The sequence below is a fragment of the Sinocyclocheilus grahami genome, unplaced genomic scaffold (genome assembly GCF_001515645.1).
Source record: "Sinocyclocheilus grahami isolate Dianchi unplaced genomic scaffold, SAMN03320097.WGS_v1.1 scaffold1820.1, whole genome shotgun sequence".
NCBI lineage: Eukaryota > Metazoa > Chordata > Actinopteri > Cypriniformes > Cyprinidae > Sinocyclocheilus > Sinocyclocheilus grahami.
Window position 1 is genome coordinate 94688 of NW_015506999.1, and position 21516 is coordinate 116203.

The following is a 21516-nucleotide window of genomic DNA, read 5'->3' on the forward strand; positions in this document are numbered from 1 at the left end:
ATTAAAGTAGTATATGCACACAAAACAGTTTTTTTAAATAAAAACCTTAAAGATAAAATAAAATAAATCCCACTTGAGTTGATGTTTTGTGATCAGAGATTAAATAATTATTAATATTTTTAATACAGTAGGGGTCAGTAAGATTTTTTATTCAGCAAGGATGCATAATCAAAAGTGACAGTGAACATACAGTACTTATAATGTTGCTTATAATGTAAGCTTTTTATTTAAGATGTGTGCTTTCCATTCATTAAAAAAACTTTAAAAAACCTGTTCACATCATGTTTTCCAGAAAAAATATATATATTAGGCAGCACAACTGTTTTCAATACTGATAACATAACAAAATAAATGTTTCTTAAGCTCCAAATCAGCATATTAGAAGGATTTCTAAAGAATCATGTGACACTGAAGACTGGAATAATGCGTTGCCATCATAGGATTAAATTACATTTTAAAATATATTAAAATAGAAAACATTTTTTAATTGAAATAATAGTCCCCAATATTACTGTTTTACTGTATTTTTGATCAAATAAATGCAAATGCAAGTAAAGTCTTGGTGAGCATAAGAGACTACTTTCAAAAACACTTAAAAAATACTTTCCAATCCCAAACTTTTGAATGGTGGTCAGTGGTCTAGATTAATACAAAGAAAAAAAAGTGTACTTTGAAGTGCCATTGGTGGAGATCATGGCCAAAAAGTGGATTTCAGAATGTTCTTTTGATTGTATGGATAAGAAACATCTGTGATGTTGCCGCTTTGTTTGTTTTTTGCCATTTTTGGAGTTATTACCCTGCATGCTGGTTATTATAGAGCGGAAGAAGCATTTGAAGACAATTTCCTTCAGAGACACTGGTCCACATTCCACCAGTCCTCAAAACGAACCACACTGAAATGCACTGTTGAAATACCATTAAATGTTTGTTCTTGCATATGTGTCCTCGAAGGCCGTTTTGATGGCTTTGGTTGTAACTGCGCATATCTTTACCTTATATGTATGTGGTGGCGGGACGAGTTTTATATCAGGGTTTTGTTTTCTTTTAAACTGCAAGTGTTTGGAACCTCGTCTGGGCAGTTGGTTGGAGTTTCTTGCAGGCAAGATGCTTTAGTGTGGCAAAGACAAATTTAATAAATGGTTTCCATCTTCATCAGTATCAGAGAGCAGACCAATGAGGTCTTTAACATCTGGAGATTGCTGTCCATTAACATTCCCATTCATCTCAATGCCGGTTGGCAAATGCCCACCATAATGGTGTAGTTAGAGAATCTTCCAGCAAGGGCTAACAGGGCCATGCTAATGAGACAAACCTTGACCTTTTAGACCAGACAACACAAAAAGCTTGAAGTTATGCCTTTCCATTACCATACGAAGATTAAATTGTTTTCCAAAACTAATAAAATGTAATTAAATTAAGTACAATACTGAACTGGTCTTTAAGGTCAGACCTGGAGTCCTGCATTGTCAGTATTTTTGTCTGTTTTCCAGTAAATATTTAAACATCCTTAAAACAAAATACATTTACTGGAGAATTAAAATTGGTGAATAGTTTATTTCTTCCTCTTTTAAGCATGTATTTCTAAAACAGTAATATCCAAAAATAAATACTTTGGATCCAGCGTAAGTCACATTGAATAAAAGCATCTGCCAAATGTGTACATGTAAAATGTAAAATCATGCTAAAATTCAGTACCCTGTCTCCAATACCTTAATTTTAAAGGGGTCATATGATGCGATTTAAAATTTTCCTTTCTCTTTGAAGTGCTACAAGCTCTTGGTGCATAAAGACGATCTGAAAGTTGCAAAGACTAAAGTCTCAAATCCAAAGAGATATTCTTTATAAAAGTTAAGAGTTAACCACGCCTACCTAAAACGGCTCGTTCTAACACGCCCCCACATATCTACATCACTATGTGGGAAGATTTGCATTACACCGCCCAAATGTTCACGCAAAGAAAGAAGGCGTAACTTTTATTCTCACTGTAGTATTGTTGTTGCCGCCATGTCGTGAAGGCGCTGTGTGCTTCGTTGTGAAAGCGAAACTACTTTGTTTGGTCTTCCAAAAGAGGACGATATCCGCTTCGTCATGCCTGGAGATGATCCGTGGTGGTCGCTGAGAAAATACATCAACTTCGCGCTGTGGATCGCCGGATCGGCTTTCACCGTGGACGAAGTAGAGTCCAGCCCGGGGTCGTCACATGTGGCTGCCGCAAGCCCTCTGGCTGCTCCTTCGGCGCTCCCTCTAGGCCGCCGGCCTCCGCTCACTCTAGACCGCCGTGTATGACGCTGTGTTTCGTTGTGAAAGCGAAACTACTTTGTTTGGCCTTCCAAAATAGGACACGACTAGAAATCAGTGGTTAAATTTACAACACTATTCCAGAACAGTTCAACCCAAATATTCAGATGTGTGCAGCACATTTTATGGAGGACTGTTTCCTGATCCTGGTAGAGTAGACTACAGTGCCGGCAGTTCTGACTCACAGACTGTAAGTACGTTTTTTATATATAAAGAATTTGCCACTGACGATTCAAACGCGAGTTTTGAGCAGTTTAGGGGCATAGAGGAGAAACCATAATGTACAGTATGTGGGAAATAATGTGTTTTTATAACCTTAAACCACATAAACACATTTCATTACACCAAATAATGTTCTTTTTAGCAGCATCATATGACCCCTTTAAAATAAATTTATACCTCAGCAATTTTGTTTCTCAAGTAAATTATTGAAACTTTTATGGTGCAACTTTACAATTCAGTTCCATAAACATCCATACTGGCATTTGAACAAATATGGATCCATGGCTCTTTAAAGGGGGATGATAGTGATTATGTAGGTCGATGTTGGCACTCTGGAGGAGGTATTGGCCACCACTTTAGAAACTGAAATATATCCTCTCACAGCACTGATTGTTAGCCACTATTATGGAAAAAGACCTTTTGTTAATGATAAAAAAAACATGTTGTTGTTGAAGAAGAGAAAATCTACTGTTGTTTTGCTCACGTCCAGCTTTAATAGGCTCTAATGAGGGGCATAGTACAGAGTCATTAGAGAGCTGCTTTTCCAGGGGCCCTATAAACCAGCCTCACTGCAACCGACATGTGCGTTCAGGGAAAGGTATCACATGTGCCTTTCCAGCAGGTGTGAACTATTTGTTCCATGAGATGAAGAGAACTTGTTCAGAGCTCTTTAGTTAGCTTCTGTGCATAGCTTTGATGTCATATAAATAATTCTTATTACATCACTCAATTATTATTTATTTTTTATTCTTATTTATTTTTTTTAAATTTAATCAAATAAATATTAGAAATGTAAAATATTTTATAATTTTACAAATTTTTAATCATACATTTAATTTAATTTATTATTCATATCTGTTTTCTTTGCACAGCATTTCATTTATTTTTGTCACCACAGGTGAGAATGTGATGTCCACCTTCCCAACCGAAGCATCCATCAATGTCACTGCTGCAACAGATACTCAGTTAAAGGTAAATTCTTCTGACCTGAGGTCACCCGTTGCACTTTCTGATTCTGTTTCTGTGAGTTAGGACTGTAATCTCTCAAACCAGAGGAGCATAGAAAGATAACAGCAGAAATACAACTTCATCATGTATTGCTCCAAATTCCAGGGTTATCTAGGAGATTTCACATGGCAGGAGCACTCATTAGAATATTCCCAAAAAAACACTGAAACTTTGAGGGCAGTCATTTTGTTTGACTAATGTATGTGCAAACACATCTGTAATGAGGGTAAGCACTAACCTGTCTCTCTTCCCTCTCAGTAAAAGTAAGAAATAAGTTCTTGCGGTGAATTCGCCAGTATCTAATTACGAAACATTTGTCTTTGGTTTCTGTTAGTTTGATTAATTGAGCTCACTGAAACAACCACAAGTACAAGGCAGGATTTCTCACTCATCAGCCTTAATCGAAACCATCCCAGCCTGGCTAGATTAACTGCAGTGAAGTCTGTTTTTGGAATTTAAGATTCATGAGTTTATTTAAGTAAAATAACAACTAATCCCCCCAAAATACACTTCATAACCCTTGAAGGGTATGTATGTGATTTATTTATATGTCACCACTGTCAGTTAATTGCAAAAAAATCATTCCTGAGTCAGTGTTATTTTAGTGTCACTTATATGCTATTATAGTTTTTGCTAGTAATTTGAATTAGATTATATTTTTATAATTTCTTTTTAAATTTTTTGGTGATTTTGCTGTGTTTTTATCATTTTGATCATTTTTTAAATATGTCTATATTAAGTTTCAGTTAGTTTCACTTTAATTTAAACTAAACAACAATTGAAAATGTTGCCTTGGCAACTAGCTGAAATAAGTAAAAAAAAAATATATATATATATTTGTTTATATTGTATTTTATTTTAGTTATGATAATAACCCTGTCCCAAACCATCACCCAGTCTGCCATTGGTCAAGCAAACAGAGTTAGTCCCGCCTCAAACTTACACCATTGGTTGAGCCAATTTTGGTAGCTGAGCTGCTCAAACAAACACTTTTCAAGGCAATCCACCTACTTTTCTTAGATGCTATTTATACAGAAAGTGTTTTTACATTTTAAAACTTGTAACATAGGGCAGTGAATTAAAAAGGAATACAAATTCTAGGGCTATTTGTTTTAAAAGTTGTACTTAAACTTGAATGATGTGTCATGTGAAATGTCGGAAAAGATGTGAGGCACGAATGCAATGGCCAAAGACGTCCATCTAGTGCACGTTTGCATAGAAAAACAAAGCAAAAACAGGGGAGTGGAGTGTAAAAATGCGTTCTGTGTGAACAGCCCCTTACAGTTGTTTCTGCATATTGAGCTAGGATATGGGAAATTATTTAACTTATTGACATTTCTTGAAATAGTTGCACATCAAGATCCGCGGTGTAAATGTGAGCATATGGAGAACAGCAGTCACCGAGAGCAGTACACTCAGATGGTTGACTTCATTTGAATGCTAGTAAATTAAGTTGGCCATTCAAGACACTGACATATCCTCTAAAGGCTCTCAGCGGTGTTTGACACACCTCCTTTTACAGGCTCTCAGTCTGTCTGCTCGGATTCTTCTCTGCGCAGTAATTAAATGGAGTGGACGAACACAGACAAACACACACACACACACATGATTAGGGCCTCCCAGACTACACCTCACACACCCTTGGATGATTAGGTGTTATGAAGCTGATGCAGACGTCGCTCTGGGACCGTCCATGTGTGAATAGACGCACACACCCTTGGCAGACATACAAGAGCACAGCAGGAAATGAGGTGGAGGCCGAAGCTGTAAACACAAACAAATTCAGCTCTTTCGTAACTATTGTTTCCCCCCCAGACTCTGAGGAAATGGAAAGAAATCAGAGTTTGAGCATTCGCGCAAATGACAACACTGGCTGTTATTGAGTAAGGAGGTCAAGTAAAAGAGAAGATTTTCCGTAATGGCCTCTTATAGGGTATGGATGAAAAAATGAGACTTTAAGCAATTAGTTTGGAGGTTCTTTCTTCAGACTTCTTTGGAAAGTTCAAGTAAGACTGGCATTCAGCTTGGCTGTTGACATTGACATTCACAAATCCTTTGAGAATGAGATTTAATTAAATAATTTCAGCTGTACTGTAAGCGCCAGTGATTCTGATGCGTGTTGAAATGATTATATTAGGTTATGGGAAACCACAAAAACGCATTTATATTTTGAATGTCAAGTCCGAGCCACACAGAGCCATTACATGTGATTGTGGGTCATTTTATGGAGTGCTGTTGACACATATATAGCAGATATTTTTGTGTGTGTTACAGAGAACCACAGAGATCCCCCGACCTACCTCCACAAACCTGACAGAGGAAGTTCAGAGACTTCAGGACCCCATGCGGTTACAAACGCTCGACCTCCTTCAGTCTCTATCATTTAACCTTCCAAACAACACTATACCTCAGGAAACAGCCAACAATCTTACACAGGTGAAGATGGGACGTTTGAGGGTTTTGGAAATCATAAAGAAACATTGAGATAAAAGAAAATAATTATTTCAGAATCTGCATTATTTTTAGGTCTTTATTAAAATAAGTACATTTGTGACATTAATTGTGTGATTTTTGTTATAGACAATATTACGGCAATATTACTGTTTTTACTGTATTTTTAATCAAACAGTGAATGCAGCCTTGGTGAGCATAAGATACTTCTTACAAACATATTTTTAAAAAAACTTACTGACCCCAAATTTGTGAACAGAATTGTAAATCACAGTGGGGGAAAAAAAGAAAAATAGAAGCATCTTCACTGTTTCTTTTAGACTTAACACACACACACAAGTTTTTAACTATGCATCATTCTGCTCTATGTGTTTTAGTCTCTACTGAAAAGTGTGGATGAGGTCATAACTGCCAGCGACTGGAGAGAAAATGATGAGGTACGTTTAATGGATAGATTGATGATTGGAAAGATATAAAGATTCTATCAGTCCATTCATTCATAAGTAGGTCCAGATGAATCTGCAGACTTGTTACGCATTTCAGCGGTTCCTTTGAGGGAACATATGAAGAGTTCAGATGCAAAAGCCTCTAAGTGCCATCTGAAATTTTCTTCTAAAATTAGCATATTTATCAGGCTCCTATGTTTAGGTTCAGTAATTTTTCTTTAAATTAAAAACGTGAAATAAATTAACATAAATATAGGAGTCTGATAAAAATGCTAATTTTAGATGAAAATTTCAGATGGCACTTAGAGGCTTTTGCATCTGAACTCTTCATATGTAGAACTGAAAGAATGTGTTAAATGGAGCTGAAGGTACTACAAACCTATTGGTATCTGAAAGAATCATCAGGTTCGTAATATACTTTGGACTTGTCTTTTATCATGGTAAACAGTGGAGTCCAGTGGTCAGTGGGCTGGTGGAGACTGTGGATAAAGTGATGGTGCATATGGTCTCCAACCTTCGGTCCAGCCCAGACGCAGAGGCTCCTTTGGCCATAGGGGGCAAGAGCTCTGTAGCAGGTCAGTACACACTCCAGAACACTTCTTCAAACTTCCATTTCTAGAATATCTGTTCTTAGAAATTCACACTTCCTCTGGCTTGAAGTATGTGGAGTATGTCCAAGTATGCTCAAAGGGGAACGCATACCTAATGCACATGCATGAATGCAGCATACAGGGTGTGTGTCACAGTGTACAATTAGGCCTGAGTTAAGGAATTTGAAGTTTGAGATATGAAACATGACTTGAAAAAGCTAAACAGCCATATTTTACAATTTTATGTTATTCCAAGACGTGTTAAATGTTTTAAAGGAGTCATATGATGTGATTTGAAGTTTTCCTTTCTCTTTGGAGTGTTACAAGCTGATTGTGCATAGATAAGATCCCTGAAGTTGCAAAGACTAAAGTCTCAAAACCAAAGAGATATTCTTTATCAAAGTTAAGACTCTGCCACGCCCCCCTAAAACGGCTCGTTCTAACACGCCCCCACATATCTACCTCACTATGTGGAAATATTTGCATAATGCCGCCCAAATGTGCACGCAAAGAAAGAAGGCGTGGTTTCAGTAACAGCAGTTAGTGTTGAAGCAGCCATGTCAGGGAGACGCTGTGTGTTTCAGTGCGAAAGCAAAAGCACTTTATTTGGCCTTCCGAAAGTAGATGCAATTAGGAATCTTTAAGATGACTTACAACAGAACAGCAATGCATTTTATGGACGACCGTTTCATGAACCTAGGAGAGGAGGTAATTCTGACTTTGCTATGACAATCTGGCGCTTCTGAATCAGCTACTGTTTTGTTATTATTTTAAGTATTTGCTATTGACTGTTCAAATGCGGAGTTTTGCACATCGTGTGTGTGTGCGCGAGTGAGCGAGTGAGAGAGAGAGAGAGAGAGATACGCCCAGTGATAAATCAGTGATACGCCCACACAAAAACACACACCACACCACACACACACACACTCAATTCAATTCAATATGTGCTTTATTGGCATGACAATTGTTACAATGTATTGCCACAGCATAGTGTTTACATTGAATCTAGAACAGATATATATGCAAAAAAAACATGCATGTATATACATTTAAAAAGTAAAACAAATTAAAATTTTAGAATCGTAGAATTCTACGATTCTAAAATTTTAATTTGTTTTACTTTTTAAATGTATATACATGCATGTTTTTTTTGCATATATATCTGTTCTAGATTCAATGTAAACACTATGCTGTGGCAATACATTGTAACAATTGTCATGCCAATAAAGCACATATTGAATTGAATTGAGAGAGAGAGAGAGCGCGAGAGAGAGAGGGGGGGGGGTCACATCACAGTGGAGTCAGCTGTCTTAACCGTGGCTTGTGTACTGCAAACACATACCAGCTTCATCACTGTGTCTGTCACGTGACTCTGTTCCCCTTTCGGGCTCTGTCTTTACATTTATTTTGAAAGATGAAGCTCGCAATTATGGTAAGGGGCGTTAAATTTCCGACGAGTGCTTGCGGTGTTCGGCCAATCACAATGCACTGGGTCAGCTGGCCAATCAGAGCAGACTACGCTTGTCGGAAGGAGGGACTTTGTAGAAAACGAAGCGTTTGAGAGAGGCAGGGCATAGAGGACTTACAATAATGTACAGTATTTGAAAAATAATGTGTAACATATTCTGTTACACCAAATACACAAAATAATGATCTTTAAAAAAGCATCATATGACCCCTTTAACATATATGAGAAAGTTGATTTATGTTCATAATGATTTTAAGTAGTCAGAAGTGCTGCAAATTAAGGAATCAAACACAAATGTGCATGTCTATCTTGTCTTTTGGGAAAAAAAAACGTAACATGAAATGTTTTGACCGTGGTTGTTTGGGTTATTGTACTGTACCATTAGTGTACCAGATAATTTCACAATTCTCTGTGCCAGTTTTAATATCACCAGAAAAGTGAATATACTGTTGATTCTTTATTTTAAGAAACAAAACAACATACAGAACTACCAAATTTTGCTATAAGTTTGATTACATCATATAATAATTGCTGTTAATAGTGTTCATCGTCTGTTTGATTACGTCTTTAATTGATTTTCCATACATTTCTGCCATGTGTACATTAACTGACAGTCACCACTAAGCTACTACTAAATATATTGTAGAAACGTAATTTTCTGTAAAGTTGCTTTGCAACGATTTGTATTGTGAAAAGCGCTATACAAATAAACTTTAATTGAATTGAATTTTAAGTTATTATTAAGTTATTTTTAGCATTTTTTTTTTGTTAAAAATACAGTAAAAATATTGTGAAATATATTGTGAAAAAACAGTTGTGGTTCTTAATATTTTTGTGGAAACCATGATACATTATTTCAGGATTATTTGATGATTTGATTCATTTATTTTAAATAAAAATCATTTGTAATATTATTAATGTATTTGCTGTCATTTTTTATAAAACAATGCAATGTAGCTTTCACATATATTTTTCAATTAAGTAAAAATTGCTTCAAGTTAATCAGACAATTTATTCAAGACGTAAACGGTCTGTAATAAAAATAAGTTACAAATTTCAGAGCTGATATAAAGTTGAAGTAAACAGTGTTGACTGTGTTTACATAAAAAATGTACACACGTGTAGCCGCTTGTCACAGAGTAATTTATGTGAGATTTTGTAACAAGCTGCCTTTCAGATTGAAATCACACAGTTTGAAATTACATTCAGTACTCAGTACCAAAATGCTGGTCCTTTTGACTTTCTAGGAAGTGATGCAGTAACAAAGAGTATACTTACTGTGAACAGTGACCCATCTTTTTTTTTTAAATGTGTCTAGATTACTCTCTGATGAAGATCCCTCAGAACTACAATCTGCACAGCTACCGGTTCCCCACACAAGGGAAGAGTTACATCTCAGTACCAGGAGAGGCCCTCACAATGCAGTGTGAGTATGCACATGTCTCAAAGCACAAAACCCTAAAAACTGGTGTTGATCCATGTCCCGATCCCACAGCTTTATGTTAATGAATGTTTATTACTGGAGTAGGCACATTTTATTTGATTTTATTTAGTGATTTCGCCAGACCAGGGTGCAGGTTGTCCTGTGCCGTCCTGGAGAACAGTGCCTGTCTATGTCGCCTATGCCATCCGCTACTGACTAATGTGATAAATCATGCTTAAAGTAGCAAACTTTATGCTTTTCCACTCGCTTAACCACAATTTAGCCATAATGTGCATAATGGAACAAACAAAACTTGGACTGGAGCGTAGACATATGAAATGGAATGGACTGCTAAACAAACTGCCAATCATATTTTCTTTTTTGAATAGAAGGTTGTTGTTCTGAATCATTCCTACCCAATTTAAACCCTGATTATGAGTAAATGTGCGCACACACTTCTCATTGCTTTTGGACACCTCAGGCTGGGGTGAAAGAACACATTGTTTTCATAAGAGGAGGATGAGGGACATTTATTTGTTGTCTGTTTATTTGTTGTTTATGGTTGAAGAGTACAGTGCAATCAACTCTGATGACTTCCTGCTGCTCTCTGACGAAAACTGCCTATCACACAAGTGCCTCAAGGGGAGTTTCATTAAAAACGGAGAAAGTGTGTGCGCTTGCCTTTTTTTAATGTATAAATGCGAGCTATAGTTGAAGAATGAGAGTTGCAATGTTTCCCATGTGGCGGCGGTAATTATGAGGGCATTAAACGTTTTGTTTGTTTGACACCGTTTTGGGGTCAGCTCCCCTCAGCTCCTCTGGCACGGTGCTGAACCTGAGCCCCGCTCCGTTCATTATAAACAGTTTTAATAATCTATTAAAGCTCTATTGTCAGAAATGGCACATAAACGCTAGCACTGGCATTCATGTGCCACTGAACCGCTTCTTCTGTGCTGCTGGACATATGGTACACTTCATTAACAGAAACTAGCAGAGCTTTTATACGCCAATTAAAGACCGCGAGAGAAGGGGCGCATTGAAACACTCTGTATTTCCGCTGGGCCAAGTTTCTTTTAGTCTTAATAAAAACATTTGTAGAGAGATTTTGCCCATTGGTTTGTGAGGTTATTGGCCCAGAGCTCATCTGAAGCCCAACTCAGAAGCGTTAGTTTGGGCACAGTGATATTGCATATTCGGTCCATTAACACCTGTAAAAACACTAATAAGTTGCAACAGTTCTCAGCATGTTTCACAGTAACCAAAACTGCAAATAAGCACCACTATGGTGCTCATCTAAAAAATGAGAAAAGCACATAATAAAATGACTCAAACCAAAACTAAAATTAAAATGAAAATATAAAATAAATTGTTTATTTAAATAACATTTACAGCTGCTTGCTCGATTTTTGTCTTGCTCAAATTGCTGAATAATTTTATTGCTTTATTAGACATCAGTTAATCAAGACATTTACAAAAAAATAAATAAATAAAAGGCACTCTTGAGTGTCTGGTGATTTCAGCATTTATTTTCATCTGCCACTGTGATCAGGTTGCTTTAAACTGGTTGTTGTTAATAATTGGCCTAGACTAATTTAAATGCCTCTAAGTGGTTTCTGTGCTCAACTTCTGCATAAAAAGCATGTTGTAAATGGTAGTATAATTAAATGTAATACTGTAAATGATACTTTGATCCCAATCACAAAGTAAATTATTTCTACAATTAATTGTGTGGTTCTAATTCAGGCACTGATGATATGATATTGCCAACAGTTGGTATATATACAAATATACAACAGTTATTTTACAAGGTTATTTACACAAAGTCTTCTGTCAAATTATGATAATAATGATTGTGTTTTCATGCGAATACAGAAGCTGAACTTAAATGAAAATGGCCATATGTATTTTATCATATAATGGTTGAAAAAGTTTTGAAGTAGAGTGTAACATATTTTCCCCTCACACAAGTGGTGGTCCCTCATCGCGCTCTTCTTGCGTGTGTGTGTGAACACACATCTTTCCCATTAGAGCTGCAGTGAGAGGAATGCATGCAGTGTCTGTGATAATGAGTCTATCCTCCCTGTGCATTTCAACGGCAGCACAACACATTCTTCAACACACACATGCATCTGTGTGATCAAATGTTAATACTTGTGTATGTTTCCCCCTGCAGCTCAGACCACGATCGTGGGACTTTTCTACCACAAAATGCACAACTACTACAAAAAAATCAGCCCTCTACAAACAAGGTAAAGTGTGTGTGTGTGTGTGTGTGTGTGTGTGTGTTTTTCCTGTTGTACATCATGTTCTTGCGAGCTTGTCTTTATTACTTTGGTTTTCTGTCATCTGGGCCTCTGCGTCTGATACTCCCAGCCATTAAGGCGACTGATAACACTCTTTCCGTCTTAACACAGCCATGATCAGTACTTATCTCAAATAATTTTTTGTTTGTTTGTTTGTTTTTTTTAGCACAGCTCTGGAACTCAGCTGGCCTCTTTTTTGTGTAACTGAACTGGCCAACAGAGCTGCTGCAGGGTAAAATCTTGTGAATGTCTAAACATTCATGAGAAACCAAAATAAAATTTATACAAATGCTATATGCGCTGTCAGTTATACAGTATTGTAGACTGCCAGTTTGTGCATTAGTGATGTGTTGTTCCTTACACCAGTAGGTGTCAACAAGAGATTGTCTTTATAAGTGAGTCAGTGAATCATTCATTCATCTGATTTGTTCAAAAACACTGATTCATTTAGCAAGGAAACAAGTGAGTCTTTGAATCATTCATTCAACTGATTTGTTCAAAAGCACTGTTTTATTTAGTCAGAGCTGGCCCAACCTAATAAGCTATATACGCGGTTGCATAGGGCCCCGTGGCCACCAGGGGGACCCATGTCAAGGTTCAGACAGTAATGCTCAGTAATAATAATATTGATAAAGTTTCAGTTGCGTGTGTTAATGTTTAAAAATGAAGAGGCGGCACTATAAAACTGGTGCTGACTGCAGAGAAGTGGGAAAAGAAAAAACAAAGTGAGCAAGGATTTTGAAAATATATTGTTTAAATGGCGGTTGCTGCATCGTGCTGCGAGTGCTTCGAAGACGTGCTGTGCCAATGGAAGAACAGGCTAATAAAAATTAATGGTATTGTTATCATGGGCCCTTCAAAATACGTGAATAATTCTAGAAATCTTATTATCCGAATGGTTTTGATTTTTAGAACGCACGTTTTCCATCGACCAGTTACAACACTGCACGTTTGCTGCATAAAAGTTCAGTCAGATTTTCTCATTGATTTGAACAAAAACAGTAGACGGGCTGAATAAAAATGCAAGTTCACTCACTCTCTGACAGGAGGTGGTGCTTTAGGAACAGCAGAAATACATCCGTTACCGTTGTTACCCCTGTACAAAGGAAGTCAAACAGTGTTTACATGTTTTCAAATAGCCATTCAGATTTTTTTATTCACTTTGGTGTTTATCAAATAATGTCAAATATTTAAATATGATTTAAAAAATCACAAGAAAGCAACAGTTAAATAAACAGTTAAACTTTTAAATAGTTATTTAAATGTCTAAATGTTAAATGTTTAAAACATTTTAAAAGTGCTTAATAAGTAAATATCTTTATATTTATGTATTGAAAGATAAATACTGAGTAGATTCTGATTAAGGCAGTTTGGGCATTTATACACCAGGGTTATTTTAGTTAACTAAAATTAAAAATATTAAAAATCATTTTGTTTCTTGAAATAAAATTAATTTTAGCTGAAATAAATTACTTAAACTCTTTTATTTTAGCTAGTTGATAAGGCAACATTTCCCATTTTCATTTAGTTTATCTTGATGTTCTAAAATAACTCAAATAAAATTGAATAACTATATAGGCATTGAAAAACAACAACAAACAATAAACTTACAAAAACTTTAACTAAAATCAAAATGACAGCAGAAAATATAAAAATAATTAAAAATATTAACAAAAACTGTAATAGTACACTCTAAAAAATGCTGGGTTGTTTCAACCCAATGTTGGGTCAAATATGAACTAACCCAACTGTTGGGTTAAAAAGCTAATTTAAAAATGTAACCAAAATTTAACCCAACAGTTGGGTTAGTCCATATTTGACCCAACATTGGGTTGAAATAACCCAGCATTTTTAGAGTGTACCTGAATGATACTAAAATAAAATTTCTTTAAAATAAGGTGTCAGTGTAAGATGTGTACAATGGGCGATGGGGGGGGGCCCTCTTTTGAAAATCTAGCCCTGCGTTTAGAAAACAAGCAAGTGAATGCATCTGAAATTGCATACTTCACTCAAATATTGAGTGGTGCAATTTCAGATGCAGCCTGTAGGTCATTAAATCACTCATTCAAATGATTTGTTCAAATTCTGTTACTTCCTGTTTAATGCTATGAAGCTGCTTTGAAACAATGTCTGTAGGAAAAAGCGCTATGAAAATAAATGTGACTTGACTTAAAAACACTGATTCATTCATTAAGGAAACAAGTAAGTGAGTCATTAGTTCAACAGATACATTTAGAAACACTGATTAACGCAGGAACAAAACAAACAGCACTACTGTTGCTCTGAGATGCTGAACAGTTGATTCTGCTGTAGTCTCGCGTAGCCAGACATTCAGACTGCCGGCAGAAGGTCTGGGAACCTTGGCCGCTTTGAATGGCCAAGGACCGCCCAAGAGGCCATGTGACTGACAGGTAAAGCAACCAATCACATTTCGTTTTGTGCCGCATCATGTTTAGGGGCGTGGAAATGTCCCCACAATAACAGACCGGTGTGTAAAACTGTTGGACGTATTTTCAAGAATCTGTACCGCAAACTTTACACATTTCACATGCTTTTGAAAATCCAGCATTTAGTCGATCCTGATAAACGCTCTGTTACAGTTGTAAACACAACGGCTTTCTTCTTCCATGAGGGGGTTTGGCGTCACAGCATATTTGTTTCCAGGTGGAACATTAAAGAATGCGAAACACGTCTCCCGAAAATCCTATAGAATTCAACCAATCAGATGACGACTTTGAAACTCCTAAAGCGTTTCCAATTTTGTGTGCCATATGCATCAGACGTTCAGCCAACGGTCCGTGGGTGTGACGTCTGAGGCTGTGGCTTAGTTTGGAACTATTTTCATTGGCAGAGCAAAATCAGACAATGTAACTGAATAATGTAACTGCCAGTGATTACCTCTTGTTTAATGAGCTGTTCTATAAAAACAAAATCACAATCTTGCTGTTGTTCTCTTTAGATAAGATTATTATTATCTTAATGCTATCATTATGTGTTATTATTGGTACGATATTAGTTCTTTGCAGATAGCTGTCATTAGCATCGTTTTCTTTGTTCATTATGTAGAGTTTGTACAGTAGTTGAAGTGTGGACAATAACTGACTGTCCGTCTCTGCAGGATAAATGAGGCAGTGGATTTTAAAGATCATAAGATCCAGATGGCCAGTCATCTTATTTCTCTGAAGGTGGAACCCTCTCCTGCCCTGTCACTCAACCTGTCCACTGAGCCGCTCATCCGGATCGTCCTCACGCATCAGCTGGTAGGAGAACATCAATCCTCACCTCATTTTGTTAATATTGGCGTTCAGTCAGGAGTGTGGGTGCTTGTGTGCATTTGTGTGTATAACAGTTATTTGGTATGTTTGGAAGATCATACATATTTAAAAAAATATATACAGTGGGTACGGAAAGTATTCAGACCCCCTTAAATTTTTCACTCTTTGTTATATTGCAGCCATTTGCTAAAATCATTTAAGTTAATTTTTTTTCCTCATTAATGTACACACAGCACCCCATATTGACAGAAAAACACAGAATTGTTGACATTTATGCAGATTTATTAAAAAAGAAAATCTGAAATATCACATGGTCCTAAGTATTCAGACCCTTTGCTCAATATTTAGTAGAAGCACCCTTTTGATCGAATACAGCCATGAGTCTTTTTGGGAAAGACCCAACAAGTTTTTCACACCTGGATTTAGGGGACTAAGATGACGTACAAAAATGTATACAACAACAGCTTTAGGATCAAGCAGAAAATTCAACCAACCATTTCATTTAGAAGTGAGCTGATCAAACACACTCACACTCATCAACCAACATCTGGCTTTCAGCAAATCAGTTAGACCGAATGCAATTAACATAAATTCATATTAATGACCGATCTGGCCGGGCAGATCCAGCACCAAGCTGGTGAGAGAAAGTAAATTTCCAGAGGAGAGAAGATATGCACAACAGAAAAGAAGAAAAGTTGTTTTTGACAAAAAATATAACTTTTTACAGTCATAGCTGTATCAATATTTTATGCCTAATTTAAGTTGCTAGAGTATCTGATGGTTTTGGAAGCTTTCAAATAGTATCTTGTGTTTCCATGGCAAGTGGTCATTTAAAACAGTGTCATGCATGTGAAGAAAGACTGGTGAGATTTCTAATGCATCCCCACACATTTTAGGCCATTTGTGACAGTGTATTCTGAACATTGAGGTTTGATTGATACATAGATTTATTCTGAGACTTTAGTCTAACCAGAATCATCCCTTTATATTTCTTAAACGGAACAGAAATTATTCTAATTAGTTGTAGGAAAACTTTCAAAGACCAAAAAACTTTTTTTTTTCTTTTCTTTTTTTTGTTGTTGCTGCTGTCACTGTGTTTGTGGTTGTGTCTTTCGGTGAGCCCCAGAGTTCAGAACTGCCAGGACTAACCATGGAAATCCATTTCGGTTTGCATCATTCCTTGCACATTTTTTTTCAGCTCTGAAACATCTAGAGCTTTGCTCCAAAAGAAAAGTGGTTCTGAATGCTGGAGCCATAAGCCTTGAGGTCTTTTGAGAAGGGAAAGATGATTTGGTTTAACAAGGAGTTTATTTGGCATGTGTGCGCAGATGCTAAGACTCGGTTGAGGATGCATCTGTCTGCCAAATTTCCATGGGAAACCCATCAAAAATGGATACAGATGGCATGTAGACAAGTCAACCAATACAGCATGTTTTTGGAGAGTATTTGCTAAAAAAAACAAGGAGTTCACCGTAGCATTGGATTTCACACACCACGTTACACGCGTTATTCATCAGCTAACCCACATTTGACAGCTCACTATGCTCTTGACCGTTATATAAGATCTGCTAACCTTTGCATTCTGTCATAACCCTTCTTAACAAAGACTTGTTTCATTAAATAAACAAGAAACTCATATACAGCACAATACCCTCAAAGAAAAAAAATTATTTAAATGAGCAGTCGTTTATTTTTTCATTGTTCTTTTAAAAGCATTTTTAGAGCTTTCCAAATCAAAACCATGATGGCATGCATGTAACTATAGAGACTAGCGTTTGTTTTGCTGGCTTTTTATGGTTTTGTGAGAGATGTTTATTTCGGTGATGTTTGTTGATGGAAATGTGTCTTTGTACAAAGACCCATTATGCTGAATAAAAGGAGCCTGCTAAAAGAGTAAATCCAGAAACATGTAAAAAAATTTAATTCTGTCATCATTTACTCACCCTCCACATGTTTCAAACCTTGTATGAACTTTCTTCTGCTGAATATTGGGAACCAAACAGTTAACAATAGCCATTGACTTTCCAGTATATACAGTATATATATTTTTTTATTTTGCATGTCCGTGCTACACATTATTCAGACATTTTAATTTCCTTTAGTTATAGTTTGAGTGATTGTCTAATTAATCCTGGGGCACTGGCTTCCTATGTGTGGGACTGTCCAGAACAGAGGCATTAGTGTCAGACCAGTGTTTCTTGAGTAATGTATGTGAGCTGAATCACTAGATCAATAATCTGTCACTGCATATGTGATGGAGTACAGTGATAAGACTGTTTAAGATAATGGTCTCTGTGTTGTGTTTTAGCCAATGTCTTGTTAGGTAGAATGATTCAACTACCGTTAAACATTAGTGAATTCAATATAAATTGTCTGTGGTTTTTTGGAGGTTGTCGCCGCTTCTCATGGGAAATTCTCCCTGTGATCAGAGCGAGATTTGTGTTGGTTTATTGCCTTTGAAATACACTGGAGATTTGCAAAGCTACATATTTTCAAAATCAACTGTTTAAGGAGTTGTTTGAATGACTAGTCAACTATTTGGTCTTAAGTAAGCCCTTTATAATAAAGTAAATTTAGGATCATGTTCAACAGACACCGTTCAGGTGCATTTCTTTGCAATAAATGCTACCATGCAGTTTGGGGTCTGTAATTTTATTTATTATAATGTTTTTATTTGTTTCTTTTTAAAAAATATATTTTTTAAATGTTTCTTATGCTCACTAAGGCTGCATTTATTTTGATCAATAATTATCAAACTTTTTAGCAGTAGATATGAACACTAAATACAGCCATTACTGAAGTCTGACAATTATTGTTTTAATTGTAATTTATTGTTCAAGGCAGTGGATTTGTTACAAAACAGGTGCTTTGATGGCTATAGCTTGTCGTCTGGCAGTGGACTAGTTTACTCTTAATTGTTTAACAACCAACTTGTCCATTTGTAAATTTAAAGGAGATTAATATAGATGCAACTTTCCTTAAAATAGTGTCTCAATGTGTTTTACGCTTTAAAGCGCTGCCACTAAAATATTAAAGATAAGCAGTTGTTGGATGGCTAGTTAAACATCCTGACCCATCCATAAACTACAAAGACTGCAACCTAAGCAACAATCGAGAAACTAAATGCAGCAATATCCTCATCTCATCTTTCCATCTCTTTTCTCCTTTTCTTCCCTCTCCACTCCTCACCTGTCTGGTCTCTCACTGGCACGAGGTGAACAAATGGAAAGAGTGATTTCATGAGGAATGCTGGCGATGCTCAGTGTCAAAATCAAGAGGATTAAAAAAAAGATTTCTGACAAGCTCTCCCTGCATTTACAACCTAATAAAGCTTCAGCGGAGCAGACACGAAACAGAGACGCCACACATACTGAGCGAGAGTGTGCATCTGTCGCGCTGTGTGTGAACGTGTACTTGCACATATGTTTACACTAACCAAAGGCATTACTAGAGGCTGTTTATTAATTTTAATACAACGAACCTCCAAATTCGATGTGCATATGAAGTAGCCTGGACATTATTGGTGAATGGTACTGGACACAAAACCACATTCACATGAACACAGCACAATGGATGATCCATTGTGCTGTGTTCATGTGAATGTGGTTTTGTGTCCAGTAAAGATGTTTATGGATGAATTACTGAACCGCAAGCAGTTTTTTGACCAGAAAGTATTTCCGCTGTGGTTCAGATATAATCACAGATTCACACAGTCCTAATACAACTTGTAAAAAATCTCACCAATTCTGACACACATTCTGATGGATGACTGAGTACTTTTGTTGTCCACATAGTACAGTTAGGGTTTTTAAAGGTACAATAATGAGCAGTGCTCACCGCCAGACCATTTTTATAACTCGCACACCCAATTCCTGTCTGAACTCACTCACTCAAGCGCCTGCTTACACACTCCCTCGCTCACACAATTTTCAATACTAACTTAAAGAGATTGCAGTCTGTCAGTCATATAATGGAAGTGAATGGGAATCACGGCTTTGAGAGTCAAAAAGACATACACAAACAAAACCAAATTAAACCCTGCAGCTCGTGACGATACATTAATGTGTAAAGACACGAAACGATCAGTTTGTGCAAGAAACTGAACAGTATTTATATAGTTTTTTACCTCTGATTCACCGCAATGTCCGAACTGTCCTGAGCGCGTTCTCAACAGCCGGCGCGTGACGCGTCTTCTTCTTCTTGCTTTACGGCAGATCACAGACTTATAAGTGCATTACCGCCACCTATCTCTCAAATGGACAACTGACACTCTATCTACAATCTCAATAACTGACAGACTTCAATGGTTTGAGTTAAAAATCTTCGTTTGTGTTCTACTGAAGAAACAAAGTCACCTACATCTTGGATGCCCTGGGGGTAAGCAGATAAAAATCTGATTTTCATTTTTGGGAAATGAAATGAAATCTTATCACAATTATTTTTCATGTTTTGCAAGTTACTGAGCAGTACAGCCAAACTAATTTCCCTATTTAAAAAATAAGAGACTATTTAGGCTAGGGGTGATTAGGCTAGTATTATTGTGAAATATTATTACAATTTAAAAGAACTGTTTTCAATTTTAATATACTTTTAAATGTAATTTATACCTGTGATGGAAGCTGAATTTTCAGCAGCCATTACTCCAGTCTTTAGTGTCACATGATCATGATCATGTTCTAATCTGCTGATTAAATGCTTAAAGGGATAGATCACCCAAAAATACACTTTATTTAGCTTCAAAACCCCGACCACCATTCACCATTCATGCCATTATAAACCTTGGAAGAGGCAGGACATTTTTTTAAATAACTTAGATTGTATTCATCTGAAAGAAGAAAGTCACACCTAGGATGGCTTGAGGGTGAATAAATCATAAGGGAATTTTCATTTTTGGTTGAACTATCCCTTAAATATATATATAAACAGCTGTGCTGCTTCATATTTTTGTGGAAATCACTCTTTCGCTCACTCATTGATTAACTCGTTCACTCCCTGACTCATTCATTCAATCTCACCTTCATTCACCTATTTACTCAATCATTGATTGCTCACCCATTCATTTATTCAAACACTCACTCAGTCACTCATTCTTCTCCAATCTTTCTTTAAATGTGTCTTTGAGTTGGTCTGGCGTCCCCCTCTGTCTTTATTTCCCCTTCCTCTCTCATGCTTTCTCAGATGAATCAATATAATCTATAGCAGATGGTCTGGCTCAACCGATCCTGTTGTAGCCAACGGCTGCGGATTGTGTGGCCTCCTCCTTTTTTCCCTCTCCGTATCTCTCTCTTTCTTTCCCTTTGCCACTCTTGTACTCTAAAATGCCTGCAAATTTAGACTTACACTGTTAGTTCAGCCTTGCCTTGTTACTCTAACAGTTAAATCTTGAAAAACAAGATAACTTATAGAAAACTTATAGAAAAAAAGCTTGTGTTTCTTCAATATTATGATAGAAATACCACTAAGCTCTTAAAATGTCCCCACACGATCACCTGAGCACGTTCCACTGCATATTTAGCCTTGACTGGATCCAGGTTTTAGTGTTCCACAGAGGCTTCAACCATTTGCTAGCTTTTTCCAGAGATCCAGAGGACGTCCTACAACCGGCTGACCCCTCTCTGGTTTTCTGCTCTCACCATGCAGAGCTGGTGTTATACAGCCTCAGTCTCACCCAACGTCAGCCGAGTCTCACCGCATGGATGTAGGGATATTTATGAAGATACACGTGCACTTATTAACCTTTGAGATGCGCTCTCTCTTAAAGTGTTTCTCGTGCTAATGATTCTGATTCTCATTCGTAGCTGACAAAAAACAAGACCTGTTACTTTTAACTTTTTAAATGACCCAAATCCATAAGGATTCAACATTTTGTGGCAAAACAAAGGGAAAATGATTGAAAGTGGCATAGATATAGGTCAAACGCAATTGTTTTATTGCAGTATAACGTACTATTACAGTATATATAACAGTGACTGTTTATGTCACTGTTTGTGGGCAGGAACTTTTCTCATGGATTATAGGCCATGATCAAGAAT

At 36.7% G+C, this 21516-nt stretch overlaps 1 protein-coding gene and 1 long non-coding RNA gene across 2 annotated transcripts in view; one reads left to right on the plus strand and one right to left on the minus strand.

The window, feature by feature from the left end:
* The window catches only part of LOC107572841 (adhesion G-protein coupled receptor D1-like), a 46657-nt gene that overhangs the window by 7455 nt on the left and 17686 nt on the right, over positions 1-21516 (plus strand). Inside the window, exons 7-13 of the mRNA XM_016259273.1 lie at positions 3419-3492; positions 5803-5964; positions 6357-6416; positions 6874-7000; positions 9802-9909; positions 12080-12155; positions 15328-15469. Coding sequence (XP_016114759.1) covers positions 3419-3492; positions 5803-5964; positions 6357-6416; positions 6874-7000; positions 9802-9909; positions 12080-12155; positions 15328-15469 — 749 coding nt within the window. The remainder of the gene's footprint in view (positions 1-3418; positions 3493-5802; positions 5965-6356; positions 6417-6873; positions 7001-9801; positions 9910-12079; positions 12156-15327; positions 15470-21516) is intronic.
* On the minus strand, positions 593-20317 carry LOC107572842 (uncharacterized). The gene is made up of 3 exons (XR_001607410.1): positions 20237-20317; positions 5240-5244; positions 593-602 (listed from the first exon to the last, which is right to left on the minus strand). It is a non-coding gene; the product is annotated as an uncharacterized lncRNA (long non-coding RNA).